This window comes from Lathamus discolor, chromosome 4 (assembly GCF_037157495.1).
Source record: "Lathamus discolor isolate bLatDis1 chromosome 4, bLatDis1.hap1, whole genome shotgun sequence".
NCBI classification, from domain to species: Eukaryota; Metazoa; Chordata; class Aves; order Psittaciformes; family Psittacidae; genus Lathamus; species Lathamus discolor.
The window spans coordinates 39765607-39788630 of record NC_088887.1 but is presented as its reverse complement, the minus strand read 5'-3'; the positions used below and the strand labels follow the sequence as shown (position 1 = coordinate 39788630).

The 23024-nt window shown below is 36.8% G+C and overlaps 1 protein-coding gene across 1 annotated transcript in view; it reads right to left on the bottom strand.

Moving 5' to 3' along the window:
• CFAP47 (cilia and flagella associated protein 47) overlaps positions 1–23024 on the bottom strand; it is a 302627-nt gene that overhangs the window by 243022 nt on the left and 36581 nt on the right. The window contains exons 22-26 of the mRNA XM_065677208.1: positions 17895–18063; positions 14533–14633; positions 9805–9964; positions 2011–2203; positions 369–575 (exon numbers count right to left, since the gene is read on the bottom strand). Coding sequence (XP_065533280.1) covers positions 369–575; positions 2011–2203; positions 9805–9964; positions 14533–14633; positions 17895–18063 — 830 coding nt within the window. The remainder of the gene's footprint in view (positions 1–368; positions 576–2010; positions 2204–9804; positions 9965–14532; positions 14634–17894; positions 18064–23024) is intronic.

Below are 23024 nucleotides of genomic sequence, written 5' to 3'. Positions count from 1 at the left end.
GTATTTTTCAAAAAGCAAAATATTTTGTAATAGAAAACATTGGGATTTGCTGAATGAAGACCATGTCTCTCCAAAGCAATCTGAGAAGGCCAAAATAAACATCAGAATTAGCAGTAGATATAAATGGTATACAAGAACTTAAGATGGCCACTTAGATGAATCTTACCTTAGAGACAAAAGCTGAACTCTGTGGTTTTGAATTGTAATTCAGTTGGGGAAAAAAAAAAAAAAAAAAGACAGTTCTGTTTTTTTTTTTTTTCCAGAATGACTCTTGTATGCCTTTTCCCAGCTGATATGAGTCCTGTGTCTTATATACAATTTTGTCAGTTTAGACCATGCCCAAAATTAATTTCAATTATACACATTACCTGTTTTCTTCTTCATCAATGAAGCAGATATTCCCTGAAAATGACACTGGCCTAGATGATATGAAGCTGATACGACAAATTAGTTCCTTATTTGTGCCATCTGAAGAAAGAACAGTATCTTGTCCTGAGAACTGTACAGAAAAAGGGTAAATCCTTTCACCATCTTCGAGTTCAACCTCTGGAAGTTCAATTTGAATTTGTGATTGCCTGAGTTAAAAACAAACAGCAGTTACGTTTGGGCTCACAGGATGACAGTAATAAAGTTAAATTCACAGATTCACACATTTATGAAAGTTTTTCACAGTTACATATAGAATAACAACTTGAGTTTTGAGCTATAAATCAAGTTAAACTAAAGGATTAATATTCCTTTAGCATTTATATGCTAGTTTGTTTTCTACGTGTCTGAATGTTTCATACCAACCCACAATAGTTCAACATCTAAATGAAGAGCAATTTCTACTAAAAGCATAAATATTACTTCCTTACTTTAGATTTCCTAAACTTAAAACTTTCATTGGTATTTATTAAACTGAATTATTGCACAACAGTTAAGGCAAGTTTTGAAATAGAAATGTTAAGGGTAAATTCATGAAGATACTTAAGATGCATTCCCCAGATGTGTAACTTTAAGTTCCAGTTCTAAAATGAGAAGGGCAGCCAGTCCAGACCCATATGAAATCCTTTCAGTTCAGTACTGATTTACTGATATTAGAGAAATAACTTGATATTACAACTCAAACAAAATATGACAATAATCATTTGAAAGCAAATTTAATTTCATTAATGTACAGCAACTTAAAGAGATTTGCTGCAATTCTTCAGGTATTAAAATGATACTTATGTAAGCATAATAAACTAATGTTACTGCTCTTTCCTAGTTGCAAATAGAAAAGTTGTATCTTATCCAACAAACATGTACACAAGAGTGTTTCAAAAGATTAAAATACTAAGATTTCCATCATATTGGAATAGGTGTGGTGCTGAGTTATGCTATATAACATGAAGATTACAAAAAGGCTCTATTTTCAATTCAAGTAACAGGATAAAGTGGGTGATCTACAGAAAAAAATAAAATATATGGATTGCTTATTATATTAAGTGACAGGATCAAAACATTTGTGCTCTCATCTTTGATAGCAAAATCTTGCTTAGGAAAAGAAAAGCAAACAATACAAAAAAGGAACCACAACCCCACCAATTGCCCAAACAACATCTAGATTTCAAAGCAGTGCTTTATAACCTATGGAGTAGAGAAACTAAAACAACAGAAAGATTTTATCAGATCACAATACAAAACAAAACAAAACTATGATCTTGGTATCAGCTAAATTCAACAAAAAATCCTGGTAGAACTCTCTTTTTCAGTTTTGTGCTATTCAAAGTAATTTTAAAAGCATATGGCAGAGTAAATCCCTCAGAAGATGGTTACTTCATGAAGCAAGAATATTTTCAGGACAGACCACGAGCTTGTTGAATGTACAGCAATATTAGTTACATGAATTTCTCTTAAATATGCAGACTCCTCTACCGAGCAGAAAACCAATACTAACCTTCACTAACAAATTAATTAACTTTTTGGAAGAGAACAAACCCCAAGAATTATTCAAGTTTTCTCTAATTTATTTTGAGATTTTTTTACCTTATATAATCTTGTGGAATGATCCTGATGGCTGTTTCAGTTTTTACATCCAGAGGAACTGGCATCAGCATTAAAAAGGGGGGATCAAAGTACATTTTTGGTGACTTCACAGTGCCAGACAGCGTTATTTTGTAATGTGATGGATTATCATCTACACAAAGTGACATTTCAGATACGTATGTCCCAGGACAAGCTGTAAAAAATAATTATATATATGTACATACATATATATATATATATATAACCACAAACATATGCAATTGAAAGAGTTTGGCAAGGCTTGGGGGGAGAGGGTGGTTGATTGGTTTCTTAAAAAGTCACTGGTATTGCTTTCTTCCTCAAAATGTAGCTTAACATACAGTAAATACTGTACACTGATACAATTGCATTAGAAGAATTATTTATTAAGAAAGCTTATAACCCTTGCCTGTAGCACACCAGAAATCCATATTTTGTTTAATTTGACAGAAATTTTTCAAAGTCTGAGTTCTTAATTTATTGTATTAATATTCTTTTTATATAACGTCAATGTAATAATGAATTTTAAGAATTGCAGTCATAAGTTACACTAATGGATACACAGAATGCTAATTTTATAAATGAATAAATATCAGAAGCATCTGACTTCCGAGGCAAGAAAAAGTTGGTGCCTTTTAAGATGGCAATCATTACATTTTAACAGATGACAATAAAACCTGTACTGCTGCCAAGTCAGCCTCACACAATCCAGCAGGACAGGTCCTACCCTCCTCTGAGAGCATCTCCCATGTCTTTGTGTTCTGCCCCTTGTGCTATCTTGCTATCTGCTGCAAGGCATTTTTCTCTAGGATAGAAAAAGCACATTTTCTTTCACCGATACAGGAAGCAAGGTGATTTTTTCCACAATTGTTACACTACCAAAAATGGTGTTTTAAATCATTCAGAATCACCTGCTAAATTTTCATTCATTCCCACCTGCCCAACAGCTAGCAAAATACAGTTTTAAGGGCAAACTAATGAACACTTGTGCTTAGAAATAAATCTGCATGATATGTTGTAGGACAACGCAAAAATTTAATCTTTTCATTTTTGAGACAAACACCTTTCTGTTTGATTCCCTTCTGTCACCAGATTAGTAAGTATGAAAACATCCTCACTGAATAATTAAGGAGGAAAGAGATAACAAAACAAATAATTTTGTATTTTATTTGTCTGTATGAGCACGTGTCACCACAAACAAAATAAACATTATGAGCTCTTCTGAGATTTCCTCAGATAGTTATTTTCACAGCCTGAGAAAGAGCTGCCATTATTTACATATACAAAGAGGAAACCTAGTGTCTTCAAAATATTTTGCCTTACTCCCTCCTTATGAGAGCAAATTTCCTCATGGAGATAACAAAAAAGGAGCTTCACAGATGTCTTATCAGAATATGGCCTGCAGATCCCTTTGTTTCAGACCAGAAAACAGAAAGCTGTCAAAGTGAAAAACATTAAATGGGAACTTGTTGCAGTGTTTACAACATCTGGCTAATTCCCTGTTACAGGGAAATCAAATTTAGGAGACAATACTGCTGAGAAGGCTAAGAAGCTTGTGCTTCTAGGCTGCTCTGGTTGCACCTAAAACCAGGATATAGGCTTTGATACAGCAAGAATACACCTGTTTTCTGGCACAGAGCCCTTTTATGAGGGAAAGTTGAGAGGGCATCAGAAAAAGTCATGGAGAGGCATGAAAACTGACATGCTTGTAAGAAAAGATCTATAGAATTTACTCCCATGTACAAGCTAGGTAAGTCTACTGCCCTACAAGTGTACTTTAACTAACCATACTCATGGTGTCCTATTTTCATACATATATATGATATATGGTAAAGTGAAAGACCATAACCAACAAATGCCATAAGGATGGAACACCATGAAGGAAGAAAACCAGAGGGGCATATGTCAGTACCAAAGAAGATGAAATTTTCACTAACTCACATCTTAAAATATTCTTATTTAACATATGTCCAAAGTTAAACCTTCAAAATTTAGGAAAGAATACTGTTAAGCTTTCCTCATATAAACTTCTAATCCATACTGCACATAACAATTCTAAAAATTCCAGTAACTGTATGATCACATGCATTTGCAATAAAATCCATGACTCGCTCAGAGGCAGAACAGACAGCACTTCTCTGTTCAGCTCCACACACTCTACTAACATCAAAATTCTGCATAATATGTAAGCCAATAATGTATTGCTTACGTCAAAAACACCAGGATGTTGAGATAGTGTCCTTTTTTTAAACAGACACATAGACAAAAAAGTGAATGATTTAATTAACATTTTATTACTTTGTAACACCTAGGACCAATGTTTTCAGGATAATTTATGTTAAATGTATTACTTTGAAAGTAATAATTATGTCCTGAACTAACAGCTGAAGTTATGAGCTTATCCTATAAATCACGCCTTTCATGCCTACTGTCAAAGCTTGGGCTGCTGATATTTTTATATACCACCATTAATTTCTATAGGACAAGCAACAAGCAGTCCGGCAGATGTGAATATTTTCCCTAGGGAGATTCGACGGTATTTACAAATCTGCCAATCTAAATTTGCCAAGGGCTAACAAAATCTGTGGAATTATATGGGAAATTTCTCCTTTGTATTTTCTAGATACATTTATGAGGGGAAATAAGCATTCATTGCCTTACCTTAAAAAAAAAAAAAAAAAAAAAAAAAAGAATAAAGAAACACAATTTCTCAAAGTACAAGTGTATATGATCATTAGCTGCTTCATTTTCAGTCATCCAGTTCAGAATGCCTAACTCCCTAGCATGATATTCTGGAACAATACTTTATGCAGACTCCTTGATAATAGAAATATAAACAGATCACATTTCTGCCAAAAGTCTGTTATATAATGTACTTATCAGTTCTCCTGTCAATACTAATCAAGCACTTTTGGAGGAGAAATATTTCAAGTTCCCATACTTCTCACTCCACCTGCTTCAGTCCACTTTAAAGAGAGAGAAAAAGCTAGTTTGAACAGCCACCTCTTTAAGGCTCTCCATATTCTCAATTTCTCCAGAAATTTTAACTATATAATAGCATGGGGTTTGATATTTTGAGAGTGTGTGGGAAGAAAGTAATATCACCATCTGCTCTTCTCAAACTCTTAAGTTTGTATTAGATTATTATTCAGCTCCTGCACTTGTTCACTTGTCTCCCAAAAAAACACTTTCAATTTAGTTTTAGTGCCTTTGCCCTTCCAACAATTCAAGCCTCATTGCATATATACACCTTCAGCATAAATGGGTGTCAATGAAGAATTTGCATACACTGAAATACAGACTTCAAAGCAGAAAAGTCACCAGTAGTTAAAACAAGTAAGCTTTAGAAAAAAAAGGGAAAAAAAAAAAAAAAAACCCTGATCAAAAATAAATTCATAATTTCTCCACAGAAACTGTTAAATGGTGTAGTTATTTAATATCTTATTGTTGCAGAAAGAAACCTTAGGAGATGGAGGTCATGATGGTCATCTGTACCCATCATATAATCATCACACCTTCCAGGGTCACTGAACTGGTAACTCACGGGTACGTTTCTGGGCATTTTTCCACACAGGATTCCAGAGAACAGATCTACTGTAACTTACTACGCTGCAGGTAATTTTATTTTCATATCACAATAAGATATAGTGAAATTTCTCATATTCTCTTAATTCATTATCCTATAGTACAGCAGAAGATATTCATATTAATATACCTTCAGTTCCTGCGCATCTCTATTAAATTTAGTGTACTTAGTTTTAATGGGTAGCATTGTATTACCACACATTATATAAACTCTTGCATTTAATTTAATTCTGTACCTTACTATAGTATTTAGCACTGTGTTATAAATGTTGCACTGTAATGCACGCTCAAAGTTCATGTTAAGGTTTGTTCACCCCCACATTCTACAGTCTTGCAGTACAAACCTATGGAGGTAATTAGCGCACTATAGTCATCAACTAGGTCTCCTGTGTGGGTTATGATATATCTAATGTTCTCTTACAAGAAAGAGTAATTATATTCAGTAAAGGTGTAGCACAAGTAGGATATAAATTTGGGGAAAATACTTAGAACATCAAATCAAGGGCAATTAATTTTTACAGTTATTTATGATTTTCTGTAAATAAAAGAAATGGGAACACAGAAAAAATATTAATAATTGTCATTTGAATTTATTTTGTCAATCATATTTTTGCATATACATAGCTGCATTTAAACCTGCAATTTATTCAGTAATTCAAAACATTGGCTTTTATTCATATGCTGCTCTCTGCTTCTCAGTCTTTGCAACATGCAAGCAATTTTAATGCATTATCATTACGTTAATACCTAAACAGAACACAGCCATCATATGGATGATCATTTTAACTATTCATTATCACATGATGCCTCTCCAGCTGCTGCACAAAACAGTATTAGAATTTATTTTATTTCAAATGCCAGAGTGGTACTTAGAAGGAGTAAATGAGACCCTGTGCTCATCAAGGCCCTAAAGATCACCAGGTATCTGCCAATACAAATTAGTTCTTTTTATTATCCAAGTCTAATACTGCTGGGAGCAATTTTCTTTTCAAAGCTATATATATTAACCTAATCAATGCAAAATACAGATATTATGCCTCCTATTAGCATATGTTTCTGAAATCCAAAGCAGACAAAAATGTTTATATGTATTTTTCACAAATGGTTATTTCAGTCTGATCCACAATTACTCTAATTATGGGCACACGTTGTAAAAATATCTACTAAAATACCTTCTCAAAGTTACAACACTTACTTTGTAGGCTTTATTATCTGAAATACTGCAGGAAAAAAAATACCCTATTGCAAGCAAAGTAGAAATTTATGAAAGGAGAAAAAAAGTTTGAATTAAATTTAAAAGTTTAAAAGTAAACTACATGGTGTGTTTTTTTCTTGCATCTCAAGGAATAACAGAAGGTTAAGAGTTTGTTTGGGGGTTTTTTCTACTTTTCAACCTGCTGTATTTCCATCCTTCTTTCCTCTACATTCTTACTCCAGAGACCTGGGGCCATAACATGTTTCTGTTTCTTGACTTCTTTATCCTATTTCTCCTTTGAGTTGTATCTTAACAGATTCTCAACATTCAAAAGTTTATGCAGAGGCTTTCTTCTGTCTAGACATACTCTCCAGATGTGCTTTGACTAGATCATTACATGCTTCCTAAGTGAGCTGTGATTCCAAGTCCATATTTCTAAAACTTTGTAAAACTGGAAATCTGAAAAAGAGATAACTTCCAGATTTTTCTCCTATGATATCTCTCTGCATTTTATCTGATCGTCTTGTAATCCTGCTCCCACTATTTTAGTCCTCCTGATTTTTATATTTCAACATTTTCTCACACCCTGGAACAATATTTTCATTCAATTCACCTAGTATCCTTGGATTTTTTATTTTGTCTTGCTCCCAAAACAAATCCTTTAACAAAACATGCTCATCTCTATGTATTTTGATAAGCTATGCCAGTTATCATTAAAAATTGTTGATCACCTGCATACATGAAATGAAGATGAGATCACGTAATTTGGTTCCAAAACCAAGGATTACACGACATACAAAACAAAACCCATGTAGGAAAAAAATCCATATTGCTTTGAACACATTTTTATGGCTATTTCATAAACAAATGTTTCAGCCAAAAAAACAGGGGGGTTGCAATTTACTCTGGAGGGATATAGGGGAAAAGGAGACAAAGTGATGCATCAAAGCCAGAAACATGCTGTAAATATTTTTGCTCAGCCTTCCAATAGTAAATGTCTTTTAACTTTCTTCTAGCAGTTTAATTTATAGTAATATATAATAGAGTAATTTAAAAACATATTTCTAAAAGAATACCTCACAGACAGCTCAGAAGTGTAAAAACTACAACTACAGATACTGATTGGGTCAAAAACTTTCCAGGTATTATATGCACAGAGAAATACTATTTTAGAAGAGTCAGAATTTGCTGCTCAAACAAAGAATAAAAGAATTTAAAATAAATGACCTTTTAAATAATTCTGAAAAAAATCATTATATATTAATTACTTTTCCACTTCATGAAGCAAAATCACGAGTTGATATGATTCATAAGTTGAAAACAAAACTACTAATGAGGCATAAAACACAATGGAAAAATGTTTTGAAGTGCAGCAAGAGACTCCAAGCAATGCATGCAACTAAATACTGTTCTTGCATATTCATATGTTTGCAGGACAACATTTAATACAGTCTTCTCAATTCATTATACAGAATCATGCCATGGCTCTTATACCTTTTTTTCTTTTTTCTTTTTTTAATTATTTGGAATTATATTGAATTGTTTCCAGTGCTTAATTGAGGTTATAGATTTCAGTCCTACCATAAAGAATAGCAGTAACATCTTTCTTTAGGACAGGGATGCTCACTTGCTGACTTGGTGTCCTGGGTTGAGCATCAGCAGTCATTTTTCTCCTTCTTAGGAGCTAGTACAGTGCTGTGTTTTGATCTTTTGGCCTGGGAACAGTGCTGATAACGCCGATGTTTTCAGTTGCTGCTCGAATGTTTGGTCTGGCCAAGGACTTTCTGAGCCTCATGCTCTGCCGGGGAGGAGGGGAGGCCGGGAGGAAGCAGAGACAGGACACCTGACCCAAACTAGCCAAAGAGGTATTCCATACCACAGCACGTCATGCCCAGGATGTAACCGAGAGTTACCCCGGAAGGGGTAGGGGGACTGCAGGGTTGGAGAAGGTATCGGTCGGTGCTCGGCTGGGGGGAGTGGGGCGAGTTATGGGTCAACTGGTGTTGAGGTGTTGTATTCTTTCCTCTTGTTATTTCCTTTAGCACTATTATTATTGGTGGTAGCAGCAGTGATTTGTGTTATACCTTAGTTACTAAACTGTTCTTATCTCAACCCGTGGGAGTTGCATTCTTTTTGATTCTCCTCTCCGTCCCTCCAGAAGCAGGGGGAGGGCAAGAAGGGGAGGGAGTGAGTGGACGAGGTTTGTGGTTGGGTTTAAACCACGACACTTGGGATCCGATTCAACTGACAAAAGAACTTCTCTTCCCCTTGAGAATGCTGGGGTCTCAAAAGCAGGCCAGTTAAAACTGTCAAATGACTGAGTTCTGTAGGCATTAGTAGGATATCCTAGTGGACTTAAGTAAAACACAGTGTTACTTTACCCTCTATCATGAACACTTGGTTGGCAAGAAGGTGGAATCCTAATAATCATGTTCTGTCATTCCTCTCTGGTGTATGTGGTTGATTACTATCTTCCTGCATGCTCTCAAGTTTTGTTAGAAATCTATCTTATGTTTTTTATTTACGGTCTGTTGCCCAAGCAGACAGCTCAGAAAATGCCATGGCTGTGTGATTTTGCATCTAATTGAGGCAAAAAATGTTCATTCTTATCTAAATTATGGCTATTTTGAAAAAAAGCCTGCACACATTCCAAGTACCCTTGGAAAGCTTTAGTATCTAAGTCAACCTAAATGCACATGAAGGACCAGTAATTAAAATAATTCAAGATATCCCAGCCTTTGATGTTTGATATGCGTAAAACTAGATACTTTATATGTGCAAAACAGACTTTTCAAATAATGCTATCAGATGATTCCATGCCTTGTTTTCATTCTGCAGCTGTCTTATTTTCTCTGAACCACAACAAACCTTTCTTTTGGCATTTCAGTTCATTATTTAGTCATTTCAACTGGAAGTTAGTCGAAACAAGTGCTAGCTATGATTCACCATAAAAAGTCATTTAAACAAATCTGGGAAAAATTCAGAAAATTACTTACAAGGGCAGAAGACTACAGCAATACTGATTTTTTGTCCAGGATCAAGAAATCCAGTCTGCAGACTAAATTTAAAAATATCATCTTCTGTATTTTTGCCTACATTGTCACGATTTATTTTCCATGTCAGCTGCTGCCTTGAGATATTCTTCAGGTCAAGCTTCTGTAAATATTTGAAGAGAAAGAAAGAAGTGATGAAAGAAAGAATGCAGCAAACATCATGATACTTTTCATATTGTTCTATCCTAAGCATTCTGTTAGGAATCAGATCAGAGCAAAAGCAAGAAAGCACTAGAAAGCAATGAAGCCCAGTTTTTTACAAATGTAAGTTTAAGATGAGTATGCCTATCAGCTCAGACTAGATGCTTTCCAGTCACTCTCCAAATTTATAAAGAGCAATACTTTCTCTCCAGAATAAAAACTTCATTTACACAAGGTAACTCTCCAGAATAAAAAGCTCATTTATACAAGGTAACTAGACGAACAGATCATGGTTGGAGTGCTTAGCCAGACAGAAATTAAGAGGTTTTCCTGATGAAGCACAGCAACCACTAAATACATGGCTCATGATATGATGAAATTATTACGAGGAACATAAGGGCAATGAAGAGAGACTACAGGGCCCTGGGACGGCTGGTTAAAGGGTCTGGAGCGCAAGTGGTGTTTGCCTCCATACCTGTTGCAAGCGAGGGTGAAGGGATATATAAGAAGACTCTGCAGGTTAATGTATGGCTACGTGACTGGTGCCAAAGGCAGGGGTTTGGGTTTTTCAGTCACGGGCTGCTGTATGGGACACCTGGTTTGCTGGTGACAGGCGGGATACACCAGTCCCAGAGAAGAAAAAGGGTTTTGGGGCAGGAGTTAGCAGGGCTTATTGACAGGGCTTTAAACTAGTTAGGAAGGGGGGAGGGGATTTGGCTGGGCCTGTTGGGGACAAGCCCAAGAGGAACATGCTAGGGATTGAAGGATGGCGGGCTAAGGAGGACTATCAATCTCTTGTTTCACTTGTGGGAAAGGATAGCTTTTTAGACCCTGTCCCGCAGGGGAAAAAGGGTACTAGGACTGGCTCCCTGAAATGCCTGTACACCAATGCACGCAGCATGGGGAATAAACAGGAGGAGTTAGAAGTCTGTGTGCGGGCTAAAGGTTATGATCTAGTGGCGATTACAGAGACATGGTGGGACAGTTCACATGACTGGAATGTGGTCATGGATGGCTATGTCCTTTTTAGGAAAGATAGGTCAGCAAAGCGAGGTGGTGGAGTTGCTCTTTACGTGAGAGAGCAACTAGAATGTATTGAGTTCTGTCCGGGGTCGGATGAGGAGCAAGTGGAATGTCTGTGGGTACGAATCAAGGGGCTGATTGGCATGGGTGATACAGTTGTGGGGGTCTATTACAGACCTCCTGATCAGGACGAAGGAGTTGATGAGGCTTTCTACAGGCAACTGGAAGTAGCCTCGCGACTACATGCCTTAGTCGTCGTGGGGGACTTTAATTACCCCGATATTTGCTGGAAGACTCACACAGCCAGTCATTCACAGTCTAGGAGGTTCCTCGAGTGCATTGATGATAATTTCTTAATGCAAATGGTGGACGTACCAACTAGGGGAGCAGCGCTGCTAGATTTAGTACTCGCCAACAAGGAGGGTTTGGTCGAAGTGGTGACGGTCAATGGCAGCCTTGGCTGCAGTGACCATGAGATGGTGGAGTTTAGGATCCTGTGTGGGAGGAATAGAATACCTAGCAAAGCCACAGTTCTGGATTTCCGAAGGGCCAACTTTGGCCTCTTCAGTCAACTGCTAAGGGAAGTCTCATGGGAAAGTGTACTAGGCGGTAAAGGGGCTCAAGATAGTTGGTTAGCATTCAAGGACCGCTTCTTCCAAGCTCAGGATCGGAGCGTCCCAATGAGTAGGAAGTCAAGTAAGGGATCTAGGAGACCGGCGTGGTTAAACAAGGAGCTGCTGGGCAAACTCAAGTGGAAAAGGAGAATCTATGGATTATGGAAGGAGGGGCTGGCCGCTTGGGAGGAATATAGGACAGTTGTTAGAGGATGTAGGGAGGCAATTAGGACAGCTAAGGCCTCCTTGGAACTCAATCTTGCTAGTCGGGTTAAAGACAATAGAAAGGGCTTCTTCAAATACATAGCAAATAAAACTAAAACACGAGGCAATATAGGCCCACTGCTGAACGAAGTGGGTACCCTGGAGACAGAGGATATAAAGAAGGCAGAGGTGCTGAATGCCTTCTTTGCCTCTGTCTTTACTCCTGCAGACTCTCCCCGAGGGCCCCGGATTTCTATAGCCCCAGAAGGAGTCAGGACAAAGGAGGAGTTTGCTTTGGTAGATGAGGATTGGGTTAGGGATCAGCTATGCAAACTGGACATCTGTAAATCGATGGGTCCGGATGGAATGCACCCACGGGTGCTGAGGGAGCTGGCGGAGGTCATTGCTAGGCCACTTTCCATCATCTTTGGTAAGTCGTGGGAAACGGGCGAGGTGCCTGAGGATTGGCGGATGGCAAAGGTCACACCAATCTATAAGAAGGGCAAGAAGGAGGACCCGGGTAATTATAGACCGGTCAGCCTTACCTCCATCCCTGGAAAGATGATGGAACAACTTATTCTTGACTCCATCACTAGGCATATCAAGGATGAGGGGGTCATTAAGAACAGCCAACATGGTTTTATGAGGGGGAAGTCATGTATGACCAACCTTATAGCCTTCTATGAGGAAGTGACTAGGTGGAGGGATGATGGTAGAGCGGTAGATGTAGTTTTTCTTGATTTCAGTAAGGCATTTGATACTGTCTCCCACAGCATCCTCATAGATAAGCTAAGGAAGTGTGGGCTTGACGATCAAGTAGTGAGGTGGATCGAGAACTGGTTGAAAGGAAGAAGGCAGAGAGTTGTGGTCAATGGCACAGAATCTAGCTGGAGGCCTGTGACTAGTGGAGTTCCTCAGGGGTCGGTGCTGGGACCGGTGCTGTTTAATATTTTCATCAATGACCTGGATGAGGGAACTGAGTGCACCCTCAGCAAGTTTGCTGATGACACAAAACTGGGAGGAGTGGCTGACACACCAGAGGACTGTGCTGCCATTCAGCGAGACCTGGACAGGCTGGAGAGTTGGGCGGGGAGAAACTTGATGAAATTTAACAAGGGCAAGTGTAGAGTCTTGCATCTGGGGAAGAACAACCCCATGTACCAGTACAGGTTGGGGGGTGACCTGCTGGAAAGTAGCGAAGGGGAAAGGGACCTGGGGGTCCTGGTGGATAGGAGGATGACCATGAGCCAGCAATGTGCTCTTGTGGCCAAGAAGGCAAATGGCATCTTAGGGTGCATTAGAAAGGGAGTGGTTAGTAGGTCAAGAGAGGTTCTCCTCCCCCTCTACTCAGCCTTGGTGAGGCTGCATCTGGAATATTGCGTCCAGTTCTGGGCCCCTCTGTTCAAGAAGGACAGGGAATTGCTTGAAGGAGTCCAGCGCAGAGCCACAAAGATGATTAAGGGAGTGGAACATCTCCCTTATGAGGAGAGGCTGAGGGAGCTGGGTCTCTTTAGCTTGGAGAAGACTGAGGGGTGACCTCATCAATGTTTACAAATATGTAAAGGGTAGGTGTCAGGATGATGGAGCTAAGCTTTTTTCAGTGATATCCAGTGATAGGACAAGGGGCAATGGGTGTAAACTGGAACATAGGAGGTTCCACGTTAACATCAGGAAGAACTTCTTTACTGTAAGAGTGACAGAGTACTGGAACAGGTTGCCCAGGGGGGTTGTGGAGTCTCCTACACTGGAGATATTCAAGGCCCGCCTGGACAAGTTCCTGTGTGATGTACTGTAGGTTACCCTGCTCTTGCAGGGGGGTTGGACTAGATGATCTTTTTAGGTCCCTTCCAACCCTTGGGATTCTGTGATTCTGTGATTCTGTGATATCTAGATTTACAGGTGGATATGTGGAAAAAGCAAGAAGTTCAGAATAGTTCTTCAAAAATCATTATTTCAACTTAATTTGATAAGAGTGGAAACAAAAAAAAAATTTCCTTTATCTTGGAGTTACTCTTTCATCTCCTAACAGATCCATAGCTAGGAAAACACCTTGACTTTGTATTATCATTGCTTTCTGAAGATACTTGAAAAAGTTTCAAGTGTTTTCATCCTTGCCAACAATAATTTTTTACAGTTTCTAAACAAAGACTTTGGGAATTAGAAACAATAAATTATGGTCTATTGCATTTTTCATTCATACAGCCAAATTCTATATGTTCCAAACCAGAATGGCACTGGCCAATTATCCTATTCAATTCAATTATTCTATTCAATTATCCTAAAGCTGTACCAGGCAACACACCGGGACAGCAGTTTAACTGTATGGGCCATCATGGCACCCCAATTGCATTCCTGCACTGTCACTGCCTAGTTTATTAGTGTAGGCAAAAAATCTTTGTGAGGAAGCTATTTATTACACAATTCATGGTCAGTGTTTCATAGTGCCCATGCTTTACCATATATCAGAAAGTCAGGAGAAGACCAGTTTTGAGTTTTGGAAAAATTTCTAGTGATCAAAAGAAAAACATAAAATAAAACTGAACAAAACCAGAATGGGAAACTCATATATTTTAACCATGTATTTGAAACATGACTGAATTTTGAGTTCCAAATCTGTATTTTTTTCTCTGTCATTTCTAATTAGAAGCTATAGCCAAAAATAAGTATAACAATACTTGTGATTACATACCTGAGAATTCAGGCTTTCCTCAGCAGTGTTGAAATATAAGCCACTTGAATGTTGTGAAAATTTAAGTTCCCTTGTGGAGAGCTCCAATGGTGAGTTAAGTGCTGTTGGAAAAAACAATTTGTTTCTACAGCATTATTTTGACAAATATTTCCTCAAAGTCCCTTCATAAAATCATTGTTTCTGCAGAAATATTTCTCTCCTTGTTTTAAAGCTGTATGTTCTTTCTGTTGTTCCCATGCTATATAAAAAATTACTGTGATTTTACTTTTTGTCTTATTATGATTCTTTAGTCACATTATCATTATTTGAATTTCATATCTACCAGACTTACAGCATCTCTTCTTCATATAAAGATGCTATAAACAGAGACCCACATGATCTTTCTACTGCAGATGAATGCATTTGTGACAATAACAATCAGAAAATACTTGAAATATTTTGCAATAAATTGCATTTTTCTTAACTTCATATAGCTGCAACAAAGAGAGTGTCACAAAGGATGAAGCTTAAAGTGACAATTTGGAAAATCTTGATTGAATGCTGAAAATGAACCTAGCAAGTCTAAAGTATGGTTTTATTAAAATCTGCAATTTTGTTTCAGACTTCGTGATGAAGAGTGTTGCTCAATTCTCTCCTCCTAAAAAGCCTAAAAAATTTCCTCATCACATATCTCACAATATGTAAGCAATAATACTATCCATATTTCCTAAAGCACAGGCATATAAACTAATACTGTTTCAAAGTAGGAACCTAATCTGCTGGAATGCTTCCACCAATATGCAACTACATCTTGTTCACTCACAAATTCCTCACCTCTCACAGAAACTGCCTGCACAAGGAAAACATGGCATGACTGAAAGACTAGGCAGGAAATTACCTACCCCATGAAAAAAAAAAGAAACAGCTCACATGGGGTCAATTAGATTTATAATACATCCTCTTCCTTTAAGTCTGGCTGAGGTAGGGCTTGTACTTTTCCACTTAAGAGTTTTCTGTTTTGCTTTGGGCTTTTTTTACTCTTTCAGTGCTTTCTTACATACTGATAAAGCAGTTTCCAAGGGAAAAGTCTTAGAAGTATTTAAGAGACACTCTCTCCTTCGCAGGTGCTGAAACTGTCTACAAACTTTGTTGTTTAAAAATAAAAAAAGAAACATCTATAGGGATGCTGGTGAGGGACTCTTTGTCAGTGACTGTAGTGACAGGACAAGGGGTAATGGGTTAAAACTTAAACAGGGGAAGTTTAGATTGGCTATAAGGAGGAAATTCCTTCCTGTTAGGGTGGTGAGGCACTGGAATGGGTTGCCCAGACAGGTTGTGAGTGCTCCATCCCTGGCAGTGTTCAAGGCCAGGTTGGATGAAGCTTTGTGTGGGATGGTTTAGTGTGAGGCGTCCCTGCCCATGGCAGGGGGGTTGGAACTAGATGATCTTGAGGTCCTTTCCAGCCCTAACTATTCTATGATTCTATGATTCTAAATTGAAAACACATTGACTACATTGAAGTTAAAAGTCTCAGTTAACCACTCTGAGATCATTGAGATTCTTTTCTTAGAAAAATCCCTAGTACAAATATCAGATATAATCTATTGATTTAAGTAGCAACTGCACTGTTCTGTGCAGTCTGAATCCCAGTCAGCCACAAAAACTGTCACAGGGAAGAAAATAAAATACTTAATGGAAAGTGTCATAAAGCATTAGAATTTGCAAGATGTATTTTAGCCCACTTTTAGTTTTTAAAGTGATAATCTGTAATAATGAATCAGTAACAGATATAAATTTTAAGTTATCATAAATGTAATAAAATTATCAAGTTCTCTTTTAACAGTACAAAAACTGGCTAGCTACCTGCATCTGTATGATCATGTGACATACTGAGTGGTTAAGACATTTCTTAGACTTCTTCCTTTTCCCAGTCCACTAAAATTCCCAGTAAGAATGTAAGTCAAATATTTAAATTTAAATACAAGCCACATTTTATTTTTCAACTATTTCATAGAATTGAAAATATTATATAATCACTTTAATATTATGATTACCTGTTGTTCGCCTACAAGTAATAGAATTTCTTCAAAGTACCATTGCTATGTGGCAGAAGCACAAATTTGTAATAACATTTACATAGGATTATAATCTATTAGCAAGATCTATTGATTTAATTTATTTATTATTCCACAAAGAAAGTGAAAAGGAAATAAACATTTTCTTTTTCTTCAGGTTACATAACTTCTGTACTAGTAATTTGCCGCTTTGATTCATGATCTTTTTAGAGACATGCTTTCTAATAGCCTCATGTACATTTATCTTTATTCTACACATTCTTAAACTAAAGATATTTAGAAGTATTTAATATTGATTTATTTCCATCACAGAATCTAAAGAAGGTCTCCCAGATTTCTTTGATATTTTAAAAGATCTTGAAAGACTTAATTTAAAGCCCTACAGAGAAAGACAAAGAAAAAAATAAGCCATAGATAAAAATCTAAAAAATTGGAGTTGCTTTTACCCTACATTATGCATTTAATTGGCCAAGCCTGCTTCAGTGCTCCCAAGTTGTTTAAATAGTACACAAACATCATTCCAGGAAGACACTCTGAACTTCAGTCAAATGAACAGTGACTATACATTAAAAACTGGAATGAGGAAAGCTAGTGGATTCAAGAATTCACAATGTGTAGGTCTGCATGACTATAAGGATCAGACAGGAGACTAAAGAGAACCACGGATTATTTTCCAGAGAAGCAGAGAAGAGTCATTTAAAAAATCAATTTCTTGCTGCAGGCAAATGGCCTGTAACTTTGGCCATTAAAAAACTGACAGGCCAGAAGAAGGGTGCAGTTCTGCATACAAAAGCAAACCAAAGCAAATGAACTACACTACCACCTGCTCTCTCAAATTGGATAACTGCCAGTGAGAGGCATTTTCAAGGAGTTTTAAATATATCTAGAGCTCCTGGTTTTGACAGGATAAAGAAAAAAACGAGTATGAATTACATACTACCTTTCCATACTTTTCAGATGAACTGCTGTAAATACTAAGGCCTGCATGATTAAGGTCTAGAAATGCTAATAAATCAATAGAAACAAAACTTGAGTTTTAGTAAACTATTTTTTATTACTCATTAGGCAAATGGTTCTTTTTTTTTTTTTTTTCCCAGCACATCGTAATTATGTAAAGAAAGTTCAGGTTTCACATTTAAAAATATGAATAAAAAATTTAAAATGTTGCAGGCATCCAGAAAATTTACATATTATGCAATTATCAATGAAATTTTTCTAAACTAGTAATTCTCTGCAATCAGACTACAAGCAAAAACATCACTACAAACGTAAGTATACACCATGTGCGTAAGTCCCTAGTTTACCTACCAACTGCTTTAACTCTGCAGAGTGGAACAGCCACAGTCACCATCTGTGGTGAAGGACCAAGAAAGTTCTGCATAGATCTCACAGAAGTTACAGATCCACGGGTTGTCTGTGTCAATGGGAACTCTGCCAGAGGAGTATTAACTGGAAGAGTGAAGTCATATGCCGCCACCTAAAGGACAAAAGCATCACTGTGGTCACTTTCCCGAAGAAATTGTAGGTACTTCTTGAACCATCTGATTGGTATTACCATTTCAGAAGAATTACTGAAATTAATTTAGGACCTGATCTTGATAGTAAAAGATGATAGTTCATCAGCTTCCAGTATCAGTCTTTTAAGTAAGCAGTGGCCTGCCATTTTTTCTGCCACTGTGGAAAACTTTATGTCTACAAGTAGCAGGGTTATCAGCACAGCTACAGACAAGGCTTCTGACAAATCACTGTGTTGTGCTCCTCTCCAACCACTCTCCTGAGTGAATAAATACGGGAGCAGTGGTTTAAAATGCATAATCATGAGCAAAGAGGGGGAAAACAAAGCTATGCAAGTTAAGAAAGCCTTTCTAAAAAGCTGTCACAGCATATCCAGAATAAACAAAATGGGCTCTGAGATCATGGTGAAGCGTGAATTAAAAATTGAGATACCCCGGGGGAAAAAAAAAAAAAAAAGCCACTAATAAAAATTCTATTTAACATTGTTGTCATTGAGCAGCTCAAAATTCCAGGAGTCCAAATTCCAATTATTTTGATCCTATTTTTGTCCCTGCAATCACATCCCCAAAGAACTGGGGTTTCGAATTTAAAGGATAACATGTTTTATACTAATTCCTCTTTTTGACAGACTCTGCACTTGAGAGGACAAATTGATTTCACAGTGCACTTCCAAGGAGGCATTTCTTGCCTCTTGCTTTTTCTTTCCAAGGATCAACATGCTAGAGCAGTATGTTCTCCAGACAAAGAAGGTATAGATAGCCATTACAAAGGTAGTGGAATTAAAAACAAAACTTCTGCACTGAAATCACTGTTGGAGTCCTTCAATTCTGTTTTCATCCTGAAGGCCACTGAAATCTCCAGAAAGGATTCTGGCCTATAAAATCTACATGCTGCTAAAATTTGCAGTAAAACCAGCTATATAAAGGAGTTATGAATCATTTAAAGGCTTTCCAAAACTGCAGAAAACAGTGCATTATGCTCCACTTTCACATACATAGCAGTGAGTAAAATGACATGAAAGAAAAATATAATTTTGTCCTAAGCTAGGACATGAGGCATATAACCATCTCTAACAGAATCATCACAGGGCTTAGATAAAGAGAAGCAATTACGCAACACTTACACTGTTTGGAGTTCCAGCAGGGTTTGTAACACAGTTATGAACTCCTGGTAAGTGAGATGTGTACTGAGCCCTGTGGAGTATATTGTATTTGTGCTTAGCAGGAGGAAAGTACTGGATGAGGGGAAGTTTTCTTAGAGAGATCTCCACAGTACCTTGATTGATATAGATATTAAATCTAATCATTATCAGATTTGAAGTAACATAGAATTTTCAAAATTAACATGGTGAATGCCATTAAAGAGTTTCAGTAACTAAAGCTCAAGGTGTGTCATAAACAAAGATTAAGAAAAAACTCCTGATTTTATTTAGATACCCTTCTATTTTTAGTATATCAAGTCACCCACATAAAATACTTCATCAAGTTACATCTTCAAAATATGTTCTTGTGGAATAAAACCACATAGTTTAGAATTAGACTGAAAGAATATTTTTTTCATAGTGTGAGAAGTTCCTTACACTTCAAAGTACGTGTGAAATACATGATTTCACATTACTAACAGTGGTTCTTTACTGTTTTGGAGAAACAACTATCTATTCCTATAGCAGAAAGTAATAAGCATTGCATTTAAAGACTGAAATACCTAAAAAAAAAAAAAAATAATTCACAACTATTTCCAACAACTTGAGAAGTTTGACAGAGAAAAGCTGAATACGTTTATTTTGTAACCCTGCTAGCTATTAAAATGCATATGTAAGAGAGAACTTACATAAAGTGAACCAATACTAGAAAGAGATTACAAGACTTGCTAGATCAAACATCTCATGCAATAGTCACAACACAGACACAACACAAAGATTCTGTTACACTCCTTCAGCTGTATGAGAATTTTGCTATATTGGGTATAGTGTACCCAGCACATATCTTCAGAAGTGTAATATGCAAAATGCTGTATAAATAACCAGCTTACCTCCTATGCATTATGGATCACTGTAAGGACAACAGAGAAAAGATGACTGCACATCTCAGTGCACAGCTCAGTTTCTAAGAACTGCTAACAGCCTTGACAGCTCCCTATAGCCAGCAGGTACTTCCCCACAGGGGCAGATCTAACAGTTGAAACACCAAGAACTACAGTAAAAACTACTACAAGAGCTACAAAAGCTACCACAAAAAAAAAAAAAGAGATAGGAAATATTTTCCATCCCATGTGTGTGTGACATATGTAACAATATAATGACACTCATTTTTTTAAGTTTAGTAATGGCCATTTGAACAGATTGTCCAGAGAAGTTGTGGCTGCTCCAACCCTTGAAGTGTTCAGGGCCAGGCTGGATGGGGCTTTGAGAAACCTGGTCTGGTGGAACGTGTCCCTGCCCATGGCAGGGGTGTTGAAACTAGATAATCTTCAAGATCCTTTCCAGCCCAAACTGCTCTGATTCTTTGATTCAAATGCTTAAACTGTAATAGATGTCCTTACATCATTCGATATGCAAATAAGTTCAATTTAGCACTGCAATTTTTCTTCATCAAGGCTGTTACGTTTAATACGTTTAGGTCAGACAAGTAACGGTAGAATCCCTTTATCCCTCTTGTCAGAGCAGCTATTCAAAATTTGGTTTAGTCTTACTATGCAACAAGGGTTTTATTTGCTAAGAACTGGCAAACAAAACCAAATGTGTGTAAGGCAATTCACTACATGTAGGACATAACATTCCCTGAAAACCTACATTGCTTTGAAGTACAATGGTGTAAATTCAGAGCCAGGATAACTTTTAGAAATGTCTTTATATAACTGAGAAAAAAAATCATGGAACTTTGGTTTCATTCATCTTTACCTCATTAACTACACATTAACCTGTATACAAATGAGAAATCCTTTTAAAAGTCTATATACAGAGAAATCATATTGTGATTCCTACACATAAACACACACATTAGTGAAACAGAATTAAAACTTTTTTTATTTTGACTTAACTTTGCAAGTAGAATAATTATTTTTCTTTTTATACATATTTTAAGAAAAGAAATGCTATTTGTGTTTAAACTCTAAAATCACATGAGAGAAGTTTCTATTATGGAAATTGTATACTAAAAGAAAATTAATTACTATTAAAAAAAATCCTTATACTATTGCTAGACTTACAACTGCTTTTTAAATAATTTATTGACAATTTGCAGTTATTTATCTATTGAGATATTTTTCTGCAGCTGCAGAAACTTCCTAAACCAGAGAATAGAGGGAGGAGCACGAAGCAATCAGCCTTAGAGAGAGCTCTTTCACAAACACTCAAGCTTGTTTATAATATTAGAAGAAATATTTTTCCTGCCCTGATTTACACTTAATTATGCACATTTGCATCATCTACAAAGTGGTTGCCTTAGCAGTAGAAATACCTCAAAAGAAGCTTTAAAAAGACTCGTCACGTAAGACAAATGAGCTTTTTGTAATGCCTTCATACAGAATATCTCCAAAATATGCCAGAAAAGGACATGCATGTGGAGCCTGCCATGAGAAGATAACAATTCTTTAAATAAAACAGATATTCCTGCATACTTCCATGTAGAGGGCATTTTATAAAACCTTTAAATTTTTTTGCTAGACTTGCTAAACAAATAGAAGTTGTTGATTTCTAGAAATCTGTCTGATCAAGAAAGCCCTGCTACAGACACTTATTTGAGTTTGTGAAATAGGTTTGATACAAAGAGCATGGTAGCTCTAAGTCCAAAACTGGTGAGCGAACATAACTGAATGGCTTCCTGCCTCAGGCCTAAATAGTCAGTATACATAAAGAAACAAAAGGGTGAACAACTACCCCATCAACCATGACAATTAAAATGGTATTTCATATAAAAATTCATGCATAAGAAAAATGAACAAACTCAAGTATAGTTATCAGGTTGAAGGGAAGGAAATCTGAGAGTAGAAAAAAACCCAAACATTATCTTCAAAAACACTTTCAAAGCACTTACTTCATTTCTATCCCTAATTACCCCAATGCAACAATGTATTTTGTGCTTTATAGAAAATATAATTTGCTAATTATTATTACAATACATCATCTATTCTCAAGGCTCAGTAAAAATTTTGCTGGTAAATCCAGTAATCATACAGTTTAATCAGCACAAATAGCTTGTGGCATCTCCCTAAATTTACAGTACTTGGTTTCACAGTATAACTTCACAGGGAATTGCAAGAAAGCCAGCAAGCTAATTCATAACTTAATTTTAAGTTTCAACATCTGTAAAGGATAATAGTCTTGTATTTATCATACAGTAACATGCCAAGTGTTCAAATATCTTGAAGCATTAGAAGTCATTGAATTTTTGTCTAAACACTGATTTTAATGTTTCTTCAGAACACTAACACACAGATTCAGCAGTGAAACAAGGAGAGAAAATTAAATTTACATCAGAAAAAGAAAAAAAAACAGAACAAGATTCAAATTTAAACCTAACTGCAAACCCAAGTGTTTATGTCCCCAACTGTATATTGTATACATTCTCAGCCTACACTCGGATGTAACATTAGCTTTTTCTTAAAACATACTTAAATCTTTCACGCAGCCTAAACTCCCCTGCTTTATATTACAGATAAAGCAGCTTTCCACATTGAATAATGTAACTAACATTCAAAGCCATCATTCAAAACACTGAAATAAAACTAAATGTCTCCCTTGTATATGGTTGCTGTGGTTTAAACCCAGCCACACAGCTTGTTCACTCACTCCCCCCCTTCTTGCCCTCCCCCTACTCCCAGAGGGACGGAGAGGAGAATTGAAAAGAATGCAACTCCCATGGGTTGAGATAAGAACAGTCCAGTAACTAAGGTATAACACAAATCACTACTGCTACCGCCAAT